General features: G+C 44.1%; 1 protein-coding gene across 1 annotated transcript; it reads right to left on the reverse strand.

Moving 5' to 3' along the window:
* Positions 1-213: 213 nt before the first annotated feature.
* On the reverse strand, positions 214-5,633 carry LOC139549413 (2-acylglycerol O-acyltransferase 1-like). Its single transcript, XM_071359898.1, has 6 exons — positions 5,496-5,633; positions 5,186-5,364; positions 3,506-3,710; positions 3,064-3,238; positions 2,276-2,475; positions 214-1,652 (listed from the first exon to the last, which is right to left on the reverse strand). The coding sequence occupies exons 1-6, from the start codon at positions 5,590-5,592 to the stop codon at positions 1,498-1,500; spliced, it is 1,011 nt and encodes a 336-aa protein (XP_071215999.1). The 5' UTR covers positions 5,593-5,633; the 3' UTR covers positions 214-1,497.
* Between the last annotated feature and the right edge of the window lie 9,613 nt (positions 5,634-15,246).

Below are 15,246 nucleotides of genomic sequence, written 5' to 3' on the forward strand. Positions count from 1 at the left end.
GCTGGGCCACTCAAGGACATTCAGGGACTTGACCCGAAGCCACTCCTGCATTGTCTTGGCTGTGTGCTTAGGGTCGTTATCCTGTTGGAAGGTGAACTTGTGAGGTGTGGAAACACTTTGTTGCTTTTATGGATTTTGTCTTGTTGCTTTTTGTGCTATGTTCTGTCTGTCTGCTACATCTTGCTTGTCCTATGTTGCTCTGCCTGTGCTCACTGCTCATTGATTGTCTGTATTGTTAATGTAATTGTTTTTAATAACCTGCCCATGGACCGCGGTTGAAAATTAGCTGGCTGGCTAAAACCGTCACTTTAACTGAAACGTTGGTTAATGTACACTGTCCCTGTAAAAATAAAAATAAACTCAAATCTTCTTTCCCTCGATCCTGACTAGACTCCCAGTCCCTACCGCTGAAAAACATCCCCACAGCATGATGCTGCCACCACCATGCTTTACCTTAGGGATGGTGCCAGGTTTCCTCCAGACGTGACGCTTGGCATTCAGGCCAAAGAGTTCAATCTTGGTTTCATCAGACCAGAGAATATTGTTTCTCATGGTCTGAGAGTCCTTTAGGTGCCTTTTGGCAAACGCCAAGCAGGCTGTCATGTGCCTTTTACTGAGGAGTGGCTTCCATCTGGCCACTACCATAAAGGCCTGTTTGGTGGAATGCTGCTGAGATGGTTGTCCTTCTGGAAGGTTCTCCCATTTCCACAGAGGAACTCTGGAGCTCTGTCAGGGTGACCATCGGGTTCTTGCTCACCTCCCTGACCAAGGCCCTTCTCCCCCGATTGCTCAGTTTGGCCGTGCGGCCAGCTCTAGGAAGAGTCTTGGTGGTTCCAAACTTCTTCAATTTAAGAATGATGGAGGCCACTGTGTTGTTGGGGACCTTCAATGCTGCAGAAATGTACCTCGACACAATCTTGCCTCGGAGCTCTACGGACAATTCCTTCGACCTCATGGCTGGGTTTTTGCTCTGACATGCACTGTGAACCGTGGGACCTTATATAGACAGGGGTGTGCCTATCCAAATCATGTCCAATCAATTAAATTTACCACAGGTGGGCTCCAATCAAGTTGTAGAAACATCTCAAGGATGATCAATGGAAACAGGATGCACCTGAGCTCAATTGAGTCTCATAGCAAAGGGTCTGAATAGGTGTGTTTTTATTTTTTATATATTTGCAAACATTTCTAAAAAACTGTTTTCGCTTTGACATTATGGTGTGTTATGTGTAGATTGATGAGGAAAAACACTTATTTAATCAATTTTAGAATAGGGCTGTAAAGTCACAAAATGTGGAAAAGGTCAAGGGGTCTGAGTACTTTCTGAATGCGCTGCACAATATGTGTGTGCAAGTATGCACGTGTCCATTTTCTGTGTGTGCTTATATGTATGTTTGCATTATGTTTGTTTGAATGTCTGTATCAGTGTATATGGGTCAGGAGCTGGTTGAATGGTCCAATCCTACAGTGTAGGCTATCTGAGCTTATCTGGTCTGGTCAGGTGAAGATGAGGTGCTGGTTCTCTAGGATCCCGTACTCAGCCTTGTGCTGCTCAAACAGCTTAGCCAGCGCCCCCAGGTAACAGCCATGCAGCCTGTCCACCTCATCAGACGAGGGGCTCACGTTCCTTTCCACCACTATGGGCTCTCCCACTGAGAGAGATAGAGGGAGGAAGGGAAGGGGTGGAATGGAGAGAGGTAAGGAGGGAAAGATCGAGTAGAAATACAGAGGGGATTCAGTGAGAGCAGAAAATGAAAGGCAGAGGAATTATAGAATGTTCAAATGTAATGACTCAGAGGAGGAACTGGAGAGAAAGGGAGAGGAAGGATAAAGGAAGTGGAACAGAGGGCAAGACTGAGGACAAAACACATGAGGTTACAGCTCTGAGGTAATTTGATTGGCTGTAGCCCAGTGACCCTTCACCGTGGGTGGCTCTGTTCCAGCTGGTCATGATGTCCTGGCTGACAGCTGCTGCCACAGTTACTGTTACCCATAACACAGTCACCTATAAACCAGTTTACCAGTTTGTCATATGTCGGCTGTTCTCTCAGTGAGCTTTTATTTGACCATCTGGGTGATGACTAGCTAACTAGAGGAATTCATACAATCAGAGCACTGTGACTGCACATTGTTTCTGAATGTTGTTTGTAAATACTTTTCGGAATATGTTTCCCCATAGACAGAAATGGGTCATATTTTAGTCTCTATTCCCTCTCGTCACCCATCTCTTCCCGTCACTTTCCACCCATATTATCTCCCATTCCCCACCACTCACCGATGGTGTAAATGGGTTGTCTGAAGGGCATGAAGCCCAAGCTGTACTGGAAAACCCCCCGGGCGTGGAACAGAGGCAAACTGAAGCCCAGGGTCTTCCTCATGCCCTCCTGGATGGTACGGACCAGGGAGCCCTTTGGGTTCTTCAGCTGATTAAACAGATCATTCTCCCCAAAAGAGAACACTGGCACCAGATGAGCTCTGCACACAGGAGAGGGTGAGAGAAGTCTGAATTTTTACCAGCGGCATAATTTCACGTTTGACTGCAACCTTGTAATTTTACATTTGTGGTCGTTTGCAAAATCTATGTATTTTAATGAGATCTGATCCTTTTTGGATGTTTTGTTATTAAAAAATATATATGTTCCTGTCATTATTGCTCTAACTCCAAAGTCATCTTCGGCTCACACCAATCTATCTGAAGTGGAATGTGGAGTGCCTACCCATAATCCTCCTGACCCGAGTGTATCTTAGTTCTGTTTTTAACAACTAAATGCCGAGTCAAATTAATGATTCTTTCAAACCTCTGAGAGGAGGCATAAATCTTTTATTTTAGCAGGTGTGTGTACAGGAAATATTACAGTGCATTTCCTTTCACCTCAACACATCTGTCATTAAAAGCCCTGGGGTTAAGATTCATAGTTCACTTCATGGCCTACAGTACATTCAGTAATGGCCCTTATGGAGGAGGTTTCAGTCAACATGAACATTTCTAATACTTGATTATAAACGAGACGGTTATAGATGAGGAGTAGTTGATAGGAAATAAGGCAGGAACGATGCACTCACCCACACCTGAGAGCAATCTTGACGAAGCCCTTCCTGTTGAGGGCCTCCAGGACGAGGCTCCCAGGCCTGGCCTCCAGGGACTCTGCCGCCCCACCAATCACTATGATTGACACGTTTCCCCCTCCCTTCTGGCTCAACACGTGGGTAAGACTCTTCTTGGAACAAGAGACAACCCCTTAGGGGAAGTGCAGCACAGTATATTTAGAACAAATGTGGGCCAGGATTTTTTTTTTCACAGGACAGGGTTTATTAGAAAAAACTTCTAATATCTTCAACATGAAGAAAGAATTGTTGACAAACTAAAACTGCACTACAGTGTGCACACACAATGTTTGGACCTTTAAATGTAATTTAACAAACCTTAAAAGCCTATTGATAGTGTTTAAATCAGAAAAAAACAGAAGCATTGTGGTGGAATAAATAAATCCCTAACAAGGTTCACCTGAGGACATGAGATAGTCCCGGAAGAATGGGAAGCTGAACCAGATGCCGAGGGTATGCAGGTAAGGAGTCATTCCTGGATAGAGCTCCCGGAAGCCTGTGTATTCAGTACAGAAATTCCCAAACGCTCCGGCGACCAGGATTCCGTGAGGATGGAAACCCATCAGGTAGTTCCTCTCTGGGTCTAGGTCACATGTCTTAATCAGCTGACCACAGACAAGACATGAATAGTGAGAGGACAATGGATAAGACACAGGTTGAGTTCCTGCCCGACTAGATGTTAGCTAATATGTTAAATACATAACCAGGCCTTGTAAGATCAGCGGAGGCTCCTCAGAGGAGGAAGGGGAGGACCATCCTCCTCAGTGAATTTCATTTAAGAAAGTGATAGTTTTAGATAAAATTATACTAAATATATTCACGTCACCAAGTAATTGATTAAAACACACTGTTTTGCAATGAAGGTCTACAGTAACCCCAACAGCACTCTAGGGGCATCTAGCTTCCGTCCTCTGGGTATATTGACTTCAATACAAAACCTAGGCGGCTCATGGTTCTTACCCCCTCCCATAGACTTAAACGGTAATTATGACAACTTCCGGAGGATGTCCTCCAACCTATCAGAGCTCTTGCATCATGAACTGACATGTTGTCTCCACAATCAAATTATCAAATAATTAATCTAGTACTGAATGCATAAGCTACAGTTAGCTAGCACTGCAGTGCGTAAAATGTGGTAAGTAGTTGACTCAAAGAGAGAGAATGAACAAATTAATTTCTTCCAAAATGAAGGAAAAGCAAGAGATCCGTTTTTTCAGTTTCACTTACTTAGCTATCAAATGCAGCTAGCTAGTTTAGGCTTTGGCTTGGAAAGGTTTTTTCAGCTGGTCACATGCCTGGTCACATCAAATGTTGTGCATTGAAGTCCACAAGCGAAGGGAAAAGGTAAGAGGAAGGGAGCGCATTGATGCGAGAAGGAATACAGTGTGACTGTTATGAAAGTGAACTGTGTTTACGTGTGATCAGGGGTGTATTCATTCCTCCAATTCTGTTAAAAAACTTTTCTTAAACAGAACGAAACAGGGATAAACACACCTGTTTTTTTCCATTAGAAACTTTTGTTTGCAACTGTTGCACTAATGATTACACCCTAGATCAGCTAGGTGCAGGCATGAGTGTGCAAGGTGGTATTTATTGTGTCACTGTCTGTCCATGTGTCACTGTCAGTCACCTCAAATGTTTTTACACTGCAATGTAGTCGGGCAGGAACTCAACCCCAGAATGGCTGGATGTGACAGGGGGCTGGGCCTTTAGCCATGGAAATACCATGATGTACTGGCCAATGACCTCTTTACAATGGCTTTGACCTATTTGAGCTATTAATACACCAAAGGGCAGTGGATAAAGAGTAGGTAGGCAGTCATGCTTGCTTTGAGACAAACGTCCTCAATTATATTTTCATCAGTCAGTTAATCGGCATTTGTATACAAATTGTGTTATTATTAATCCAACATGGAATTCAATAAGGAATTCTGAGTGTCTTTACACACAGTCTAAATTATACAAAGAATGGTGTAATAACCTATTACTGTTGATAATAATGAGGCTTTATATTAATTGGCCTCCATGCATCATAAAATGCATAGGCTAAACAACCAGAAAACGTCATAAGCCTACTTACATGGATGGGGAAATAGTCTCCGAAGTGTTTCCACACGGTCCAGTGGCGTACCCAGTCAGACCTGCGGCCCCCAGCCTGAGGTGTGTCCCAGTCCAGGTAGAGCCACAGGGCATACAGAGCAGCCACGTGCCAGTATCCATTCAACACGATCACAACGTACACACAAAAACAACACTGCGCTAGACAGATGGATGTGCAGAAAAATATGGGCATCACATAAGCAAGCACTGACTTCAATTGACCTCAACCCTGGGCCACTATGGTTATGATTTGCTGAAGATGAGGAAGTGCGCAGTAGCCTACCAGTTACCTCCAAAGAGAAAGCAGAAGACCCATTGAAGAACTGCAGCTGTCTGGAAACGTCGGTTGAGCGGGATATTCAAGGGTGCAAACTCAATCTTCACCATGTCTGCGTTTCCCACTCCCGAGTTCTAAAAGGATATCAGGGGAACAGAGCAGAGGAAGGGTCACAATCTTATGCCCCTGTCCTTGCCAAAATCTTTTTATACTTAGCAGCTCTAACAAGGCGGTCGTCCAAGTTCGTGGCATTTTGGCGAGACTTCAGGCGCAGGACTATTCAAGTCAAATACAAATGATAGGCTATACTCATTCTTGTGTGCCTGGGTGCTTACAATACACTTTACTTTATCAACTTCCAAAACACTACTCTAAACGTGATTGCTAGATCAGGCTTCGGCCTGTTGTTCTAGCACCATCTTGTGGAAAATGTGAAGTACAAGCAAACAGTTTAATTAAGTACACCCAGAGAAGAAGAGGCGAAGCAAGGTTTTACTCTGCCTAAACTCTGTCTACAAAAATAAGCCCACGAATGAGGATTTTTTTAATGGAGGTCAATGAGAGTGTGTCTAACTTGGTCTAGAAAAATGTAATTGCCAATTTGCTAGGGGAGTATTATTTGATTGAATAGAAGTTTCATAATGGTTAGGTTGTTACGAATGCACTGATACACTTGGCATTTCGGCGACTTACCCAAAAATGACTTTATATCGGAGTTGTACCTGTTGTCATCATGGATATAAATCATTTTAGCATGGACATTGCCATTGAGGGCTTCCACCATTTTAAAGTAGTCAATTGGGTGGGGATTCCTACGAGTTGAGAGCATTCAGCCAATTGACTACATTAAAATGGAGAGGGTATCAATGGCACTATCCATACTGTCACAGATGCTATAATGGCACAGACATAAAGATGAGTTCTCTATCAATTTAATTCAAATGGCTTTATTGGCATGGGAAACATGTGCTTACATTGCCAAAGCAAATGAAATAGATAATAAACAAAGGTGAAATAAACAATTAAAAATTAACATTACGCTCACAAAAGTTTCAAAAGATTAGTGACATTTCAAATGTTATATTATGGCTATGTAGTGTTGCAACAATGTTCAAATAGTTGAAGTACAAAAGGGAAAATAAATAAATATAAATATGGGTTGTATTTACAATGGTGTTCATTGTGTGTTCAACAGGTCACAAATCTTGATGCTGTGATGCCACACTGTGGTATTTCACCTAATAGATATGGAAGTTAATCCAAATTGGATTTGGTTTCTAGTTATTTATGGGTCTGTATAATCTGAGGGAGATCTCTGTCTCTGTCACGCCTACTCCCGCTCCCTCTCTCCCCCCATCATTACGCACACCTGGACTTCATCATCACCTTGATTACCTTCATTAGGAAGTATTGGTTTGTTTTCATGTTCAGTACACATCCCCTGTTTTTGTTACGCCTGCTCCCGCTATCCCTCCCTACCGCTCGAGGGCGCCAGGCTGCCCATCATTACACCCACCTGTCACCATCATTACGCGCATCAGCGCTTCATTGGACTCACCTGGACTCCTTTACTTTAGTGATTGCCCCCTCTATACAGTGGGGCAAAAAAGTATTTAGTCAGCCACCAATTGTGCAAGTTCTCCCACTTAAAAAGATGAGAGAGGCCTGTAATTTTCATCATAGGTACACTTCAACTATGACAGACAAAATGAGAAAAAAAATCCAGAAAATCACATTGTAGGATTTTTTATTAATTTATTTGCAAATTATGGTGGAAAATAAGTATTTGGTCAATAACAAAAGTTTATCTCAATACTTTGTTATATACCCTTTGTTGGCAATGACAGAGGTCAAACGTTTTCTGTAAGTCTTCACAAGGTTTTCACACACTGTTGCTGGTATTTTGGCCCATTCCTCCTCTAGAGCAATGATGTTTTGGGGCTGTTGCTGGGCAACACGGACTTTCAACTCCCTCCAAAGATTTTCTATGGGGTTGAGATCTGGAGACTGGCTAGGCCACTCCAGGACCTTGAAATGCTTCTTACGAAGCCACTCCTTCGTTGCCCGGGCGGTGTGTTTGGGATCATTGTCATGCTGAAAGACCCAGCCACGTTTCATCTTCAATGCCCTTGCTGATGGAAGGAGGTTTTCACTCAAAATCTCACGATACATGGCCCCATTCATTCTGTCCTTTACACGGATCAGTCGTCCTGGTCCCTTTGCAGAAAAACAGCCCCAAATCATGATGTTTCCACCCCCATGCTTCACAGTAGGTATGGTGTTCTTTGGATGCAACTCAGCATTCTTTGTCCTCCAAACATGACGAGTTGAGTTTTTACCAAAAAGTTCTATTTTGATTTCATCTGACCATATGACATTCTCCCAATCTTCTTCTGGATCATCCAAATGCTCTCTAGCAAACTTCAGACGGGCCTGGACATGTACTGGCTTAAGCAGGGGGACACGTCTGGCACTGCAGGATTTGAGTCCCTGGCGGCGTAGTGTGTTACTGATGGTAGGCTTTGTTACTTTGGTCCCAGCTCTCTGCAGGTCATTCACTAGGTCCCCCCGTGTGGTTCTGGGATTTTTGCTCACCGTTCTTGTGATCATTTTGACCCCACGGGGTGAGATCTTGCGTGGAGCCCCAGATCGAGGGAGATTATCAGTGGTCTTGTATGTCTTCCATTTCCTAATAATTGCTCCCACAGTTGATTTCTTCAAACCAAGCTGCTTACCTATTGCAGATTCAGTCTTCCCAGCCTGGTGCAGGTCTACAATTTTGTTTCTGGTGTCCTTTGACAGCTCTTTGGTCTTCGCCATAGTGGAGTTTGGAGTGTGACTGTTTGAGGTTGTGGACAGGTGTCTTTTATACTGATAACAAGTTCAAACAGGTGCCATTAATACAGGTAACGAGTGGAGGACAGAGGAGCCTCTTAAAGAAGAAGTTACAGGTCTGTGAGAGCCAGAAATCTTTCTTGTTTGTAGGTGACCAAATACTTATTTTCCACCATAATTTGCAAATAAATTCATAAAAAATCCTACAATGTGATTTTCTGGATTTTTTTTCTCATTTTGTCTGTCATAGTTGAAATGTACCTATGATGAAAATTACAGGCCTCTCTCATCTTTTTAAGTGGGAGAACTTGCACAATTGGTGGCTGACTAAATACTTTTTTGCCCCACTGTATCTGTCTGTTCCTCAGTTTGATCCCGGTGTCAACATTATTGTCGTTATGTTTTCCTTGTCCAGACGCTCTCCTTGTTTTGTTTCATATCCGTTATACATTAAATGTTCACTCCCTGTACTTGATTCTCAAATCCCAGTGTCTGTCCTCACAGTTTAGTTCATTTGCCTTGCATCATTGTTACTAAACTCTCCTTCTGCACCTGCTTCCTGACTCCCTGCATAACAGTCTCTAATATGGTCAGACATTTGGCAGGAGGTTAGGAGGTGCAGCTCAGTTTTCCCCTCATTTTGTGGGCAGTGTGCACATAGCCTGTCTTCTCTCGAGAGCCAGATCTGCCTGCGACGGCCTCTCTCAATAGCAAGGCTATGCTCACTGAGTCTGTACATAGTCAAAGCTTTCCTTAATTTTGGGTCAGTCACAGTGATGTGCAGGTGCGGGTTCCGTACACAGGGCCTGCTGTATGTCGGCATCTATGTCCCACACCACTAGCGCGATGATACGGTAGGGAGGTATGATGGAGGTCTCCTCTCCCTGCCTCTCCTCTGCATCATAGAGGTGAGACAGGGCGTCCGCCTTCATGTTCTTCGAGCCTGGCCTATAGGAAAGTGTAAATTGTAACCTGGCGAAGAATAGAGCCCACCTGGATTGTCTCGGGTTTAGCCTTTTTTCTGCCCTGATGTACTCCAGGTTGCGGTGGTCCGTCCACACCAGGAAAGGGTGTTTGGACCCCTCCAGCCAGTGCCTCCATGCCTTCAGAGCCTTCTTAACCGACAAGAGTTCCCGGTCCCCTACGTTGTAGGGTCCCCCTACGTCGTAGTAAAAGGTGCAGGGTTGCAGCTTTGGAGGGGTTCTGGTGCGCTGGGACAGCACTACCCCGACTCCTACCTCGGAGGCATCCACCTCGACGATGAAGGGGAGTGAGGGGTCGGGATGTGCCAGCACGGACGCAGAGGTGAAGCATGCCTTCAGCGTCTAGAACGCTCTCTCTGCCTCCGCCGTCCAACGAAGCCGCGGGGGACCTCCTCTCAGCAGGGAGGTAAGAGGCGCGACCACCGAACTGAAGCCCTGGATGAACCTCCGGAAATAGTTGGCGAACCCCAGGAATCGCTGGACTGCTTTCACAGAGTTAGGGATGAGCCATGACCTGACTGCGTTGACGGGTTGCTCCTCCATCTCCACTCGCTCCGAGGTAGCCCAAAAAGGACAGGAAAAACACATTTTTTTCTTGTTTAACATATACAGTTGAAGTCGGAAGTTTACATACACCTTAGCCAAATACATTTCAACTCAGTTTTTCACAATTCATGACAATTTAATTAATCCTAGTAAAAAATTCCTGTCTTCGGGAAGTTAGGATCACCACTTTATTTTAAGAATGTGAAATGTGGGGGGATCACGTGACCCCTGAACGAGATGGCCGCATGAACTAGGAGCTCCGCACAAGTAGTTTCCAATTCCTAATCTTACCTCCACTTCAAGTTTAAACTCATTTAGCTTTAGTCAAAAAGTCATGGCGGCTACAAAAGGCGACACTAAAGGTGACATTTTTACCCGGACTCGAGCACTAGCGACGGAAAAAGCCTCCAAGAAGCAGCTAGCTTCAGAAAAAGCTAGCGCCATTAGCCAGGAGCAAGAGGACCCATTCCCCCCCGAGGCCCAACGAAGGCCAACCTCGCACTCTGTCGAAGACATCTTTTCTGAGCTGAGATCCCAACGTACAGAACTCAACACTAAACTAGATGCCATTAACGCTCAGCTCAGTGCGATAGGGGGCAAGGTGACAATCCTGGAAAATGCTTTGCCTGACATAAACAACAAGATAACCATAAACGCGGGGCGCCTGGACGAGGCAGAGGGGCGAATCCTATCCACGGAAAACTTATTGACAGACGCCATGGAAACAATAGCATATGCTAAAAAAAAAATAGAGCAGCTGGAAGAGAAAACAGAGGACCTGGAAAACAGGGGGCGAAGGAATAATTGTGTTCTATTAAATCTGGGCGAAAAAGAAGAGGGAAACATGCCACTGATCCGCTACCTGCAAGACAAACTTCCCGAGTGGCTCCACCTGTCCACCGACAGACCCATAGAACTCGAGAGAGCTCACCGAGCACTGAGGCCCCCACCAGCAGCCAGACAACCACCGCGCCCAATCACCATACGTTTCTTGAGATTCACCGACAAGGAACGAGTCCTACAGGCGGCGAAAACCAACACCATTACAGTGGGAAACGCCAAACTCACCTTACTCCAGGACCTGTCAGCTGGAATACGCCGAAAGCGCCGAGAGTTTGACGAGGTGAAGAAATGCTCCATTGACCGAGGCATCTTTAGGGGATTCAAATACCCAAACGAGCTCAGGATTCTTCACCAAGGAGCCCTGCGACACTTCAAAACTCCCGAAGAGGCAAAACGTTTTTTGAAAGACAACCCCGGTCAATGAGAAATGGACCAATGACTAAATGCGATTACTATTATTACTAAAGGAGGTAAGACAACATATAGCCGATATCCAAAGACCCACCCGCCCTGCTAAATGTCATTATAGCCGTCTAATCTATATTTATGTTCCTTTAGCTGAGAGGGATAGGCTCCATATTATAACCTAGGCCTACTATATGTAGGCTGGGCTATTGATTTTATTTTCTCCCATTTTTAATGTGGTCTGGACGGGGGCTACGTTGTCATTTACCCAATGCGGGGCGGAGAGGATGAGGCATTTATTTGGTGGGGAGGGGGAGACGTTGTGTGTTGCTAACTGTTCCCGTTTTTGTTGTTGTTGTTGTTGGAACACAGAATTGTGACTGAGCGGGGAGGTAATAGATCCAACGGGATATGTCGAGTTGTTTGGGAACTCGGCTGGGGTGTTCAGAGACTGTTATTTTATGTAAACCATTTATTTTCCTTTTATGTGAACGCAGCTGTAACTACTATCCACCTTTACCCAGAGATGACTTGCACTAAAGTTCGATTACTGTTCGATGACGATGACTAGTACCTTAAATCTATTGACATGGAACTGCCATGGTCTAGGTCATGCAATAAAACGGAAAAAGATACTATGTGCTCTAAAAAAGGAAAAAGCAGACATCGCGCTATTGCAAGAGACACACCTCTGTGATGCTGAACATGCCAAACTCCGCAGAGCTTGGGTGGGACAGGTGTATTTCTCATCTTTCAAATCCAACAGTAGAGGCACAGCCATACTTATCCATAAGAATGTTCCATTCATAATTGACAAAAACATATCTGATCCGGAGGGGAGATTTATTTTGATAACTGGGTCACTGTATGGGCAACCAATTACTCTCTTAAACATATACGCCCCTAACACAGATACTCCTGCTTTTATGTCGAAAATGATAACCCTGTTCAATGAGCATTGTGTTTCCTTTGGAGTGTTGGCCGGAGATTTTAATTGTACCCTGAACCCAACCCTAGACAAATCATCTCAAGTCCCCACCACAAATCCTAGATCTGCAAAGATGTTGAACTCTCTTACTAAAGAGATGGGACTGATAGATATCTGGAGAGAGACTAATAGCTCATCTATGGACTATACATACTACTCTAATGTCCATAACACCTACTCCCGTATAGATTACATTTTTATCCCAAAGAGTTTCATAAATTCAGCCACGTGTAGAATCGGACCCATAGCGCTTTCGGATCACGCCTTTGTCCACCTCCGCTTTGACCTCTGCAAAAACATCCCGAGGTCAAAGAGCTGGAAATTCAACACCTCCATGCTATCAAACGAAGCATTCCATACATTGGTAACTACATGGATAGACAACTACACACAAGACAACAAAGATTCTCCTGTTTCTCCGGCCACAATGTGGGACGCTGCTAAAGCCACACTAAGAGGTCATCTAATTGCATATGCTTCCTCTAAGAAAAAAGCAATGGAAGCACACAGGCTAGATCTGGAGAGGGAGCTGGAACGCTGTGAAAAAGTACATAAACAATCCACAGACAGCACCTCCTGGAGTCAACTTAAAGCAGCCAAAGCCAAACTGAATTTGGACTATACTCGGGAGATTAAAAAAAGTTTTTCTTTACTAAACAGAAATACCATGAGTATAGCAATAGGCCTAGTAGATTGCTTGCTTATCAATTAAAAAAAGAGCAGTCAGAGCGTACAATTATGGCTATCCGAACAGCAGAGGACGAGGTCACATATGACCCAAAAAAGATCAATTTAACTTTTCATGATTTTTACTGCAAACTATATACCTCTGAGAGAAAACACACGGAAGCAGAACTCCACTCCTTCCTAGAGGGAATCTCGCTACCTAAACTATCAGAGACTGACCAAGAAGATCTCAACTCCCCCTTCACTCCTGAGGAGATCCTGGAGGCAATTACCTCCATGCCACCTAACAAGTCCCCAGGCCCAGATGGATTCCCCAGAGAGTTCTACAAAGCTTTTTGGCCCCAGCTTAGCCCTATTTTCATGCCAATGCTGGAGGATTTTTGCAAAAACGGAGTTCTCCCAGACTCAATGCGCACAGCTCGCATTACAGTGTTGCTCAAAAAAGACAAGGACCCCCTATCCTGCTCCTCCTTCCGGCCCATAAGCTTGTTGGATTTCGACTACAAAATAATTACCAAATTGCTGGCCAAAAGACTAAACACTCTTCTTCCCAAAATAATAAAAGCGGACCAAACTGGATTTATTAGAGACAGATACTCTTCTGATAACATTCGCCGTCTTTTTGATATTATTGATCAAGTAAACGCACAGAAGACCCCTGTCCTGCTGGCTTCACTGGATGCTGAGAAGGCGTTCGACAGGATGGAGTGGAGCTTTTTGTTCTCAGTCTTAGAAAAGTTCAATATGGGCCCAAACTTTATTAAATGGATCAAATCACTATACTCTCATCCAAATGCCATGGTGACTACTAACGGACTGAACTCTGACAGATTCCCTTTGGGACGGGGCACAAGACAAGGGTGCTCGCTATCCCCCCTGCTCTACTTGTTGGGGGCGGAGCCTCTGGCAGAGTTGATAAGGAGCAATCCAAGTATTACAGGTGTTCCTGCAGGCGGCCTGCAGCACAAGATTTCGCTTTACGCGGATGATGTCTTGCTCTACATATCCAACCCTGAGAAATCCCTTCCTCCCATTTTAGACACAATTGCTCAGTATGGTACGTTTTCAGGTTATAAGATAAATTTTAACAAATCCACTGTCTGCCCTCTCAATATTACACTCACCAGTTCTATGAAGACACTATGCCCATTCCAATGGAAGACACAGGGGTTTCAATACCTTGGGATATTCATAACACCAGATCTGAATAGGCTTTTCAAGGAGAATTATCTTCCACTCCTGGATCGAATCAAAAACAACCTCCAAACCTGGATCTCCCTCCCAATTAGCTTAGTAGGAAGAATTAATGTAATCCGTATGAACATCCTCCCTAGACTGAACTATTTATTTCAGATGCTCCCATGCTATCTCCCAGCTTCCTTTTTCAAAACAATTAACCAAAGCATCACCAAATTTATATGGGGCAATAAAAAACCTAGGATCAAGCTCTCCACTCTATCGAAACCTGAATCTAAGGGCGGTCTTGCCCTTCCCTCCCTTCAATTGTACTACTGGTCTGCCCAAATCCGCAACATGCTAACATGGATCACAAACAGACAAGAGTCAACGTGGATCCAGATAGAAGCCCAATCCTGTGGTTCATTGCCACTAAGCTCAACTATATTCATTAATAACTTTAGTGAAGTGGGCAACATAGCCAAAACATTTGTGATTTACAGCACCCTACTAGCGTGGAGGGACTGTAAGAAATACCTGGGCATCTCCTCCCAAATATGCTCTCACTCGCCTATAGTAGGCAACCCAGACTTGCCAAAAGCCCTGAGGGATGCCAACTTTAATCTTTGGCATACTCTAGGAATCAGGACCTTTTCAGACCTATTTCATCAGAAGACCACTACACTGAAATCCTTTCAAGAGCTCTGCAGTGAATTCAATGTGCCAAGATCCCATTTTTTAAAATATCTTCAAATTAGACATGTCATCTCCTCATTTACTTCCAAGAGGAGGTTTAGAACTCAGTTGAACGAAGTTGAAACCCTTCTTGTCACAGCACAATCCATTAAAGGCAAAATATCCTATATCTATAGACTCCTTTCTGAGAAAGGAGGCTCCTCCTTTACTCCTTTGAAAATAATCTGGGAAAAGGACCTTGGTCTGACTATCAGTGATGAGTTATGGGCGGAGGTTTGCGACAGGGTATACTGCTCCTCTACTAATGTAAAAATGAAAGAATCGAATTACAAATTTTTGTACAAATTTTATTACACTCCCTTGAGACTCCATAAAATGAAAACAGACATTTCTCCTAACTGTAAAAGATGTACCTCTGAAAGTGGAACCTATATGCATGTATTTTGGAGCTGTAGAGAGATTGCCAGATTTTGGCAATCTATACATACTGCTGCACAGAAAATACTAGATGTACAGTTTGATATGACCCCGTGTCTCTATCTTCTTAATGCCCAGCAGGACTTTGTTTTTGATCCTGACAGAGAAAATTTGCTCATGACCATTAC

Source organism: Salvelinus alpinus, chromosome 22, assembly GCF_045679555.1.
Source record: "Salvelinus alpinus chromosome 22, SLU_Salpinus.1, whole genome shotgun sequence".
Classification (NCBI taxonomy): domain Eukaryota; kingdom Metazoa; phylum Chordata; class Actinopteri; order Salmoniformes; family Salmonidae; genus Salvelinus; species Salvelinus alpinus.

Excerpts from the sequence above, each read along its gene's own strand:
- LOC139549413 (XM_071359898.1), bottom strand. The coding sequence starts at position 5,592 with ATGGTGAAGATTGAGTTTGCACCCTTGAATATCCCGCTCAACCGACGT. Across the intron at positions 5,365-5,495 it reads CTTCTGCTTTCTCTTTGGAG|CGCAGTGTTGTTTTTGTGTG; the intron begins GTAACTGGTAGG and ends CCATCTGTCTAG. Across the intron at positions 1,653-2,275 it reads ACAACCCATTTACACCATCG|TGGGAGAGCCCATAGTGGTG; the intron begins GTGAGTGGTGGG and ends TATCTCTCTCAG.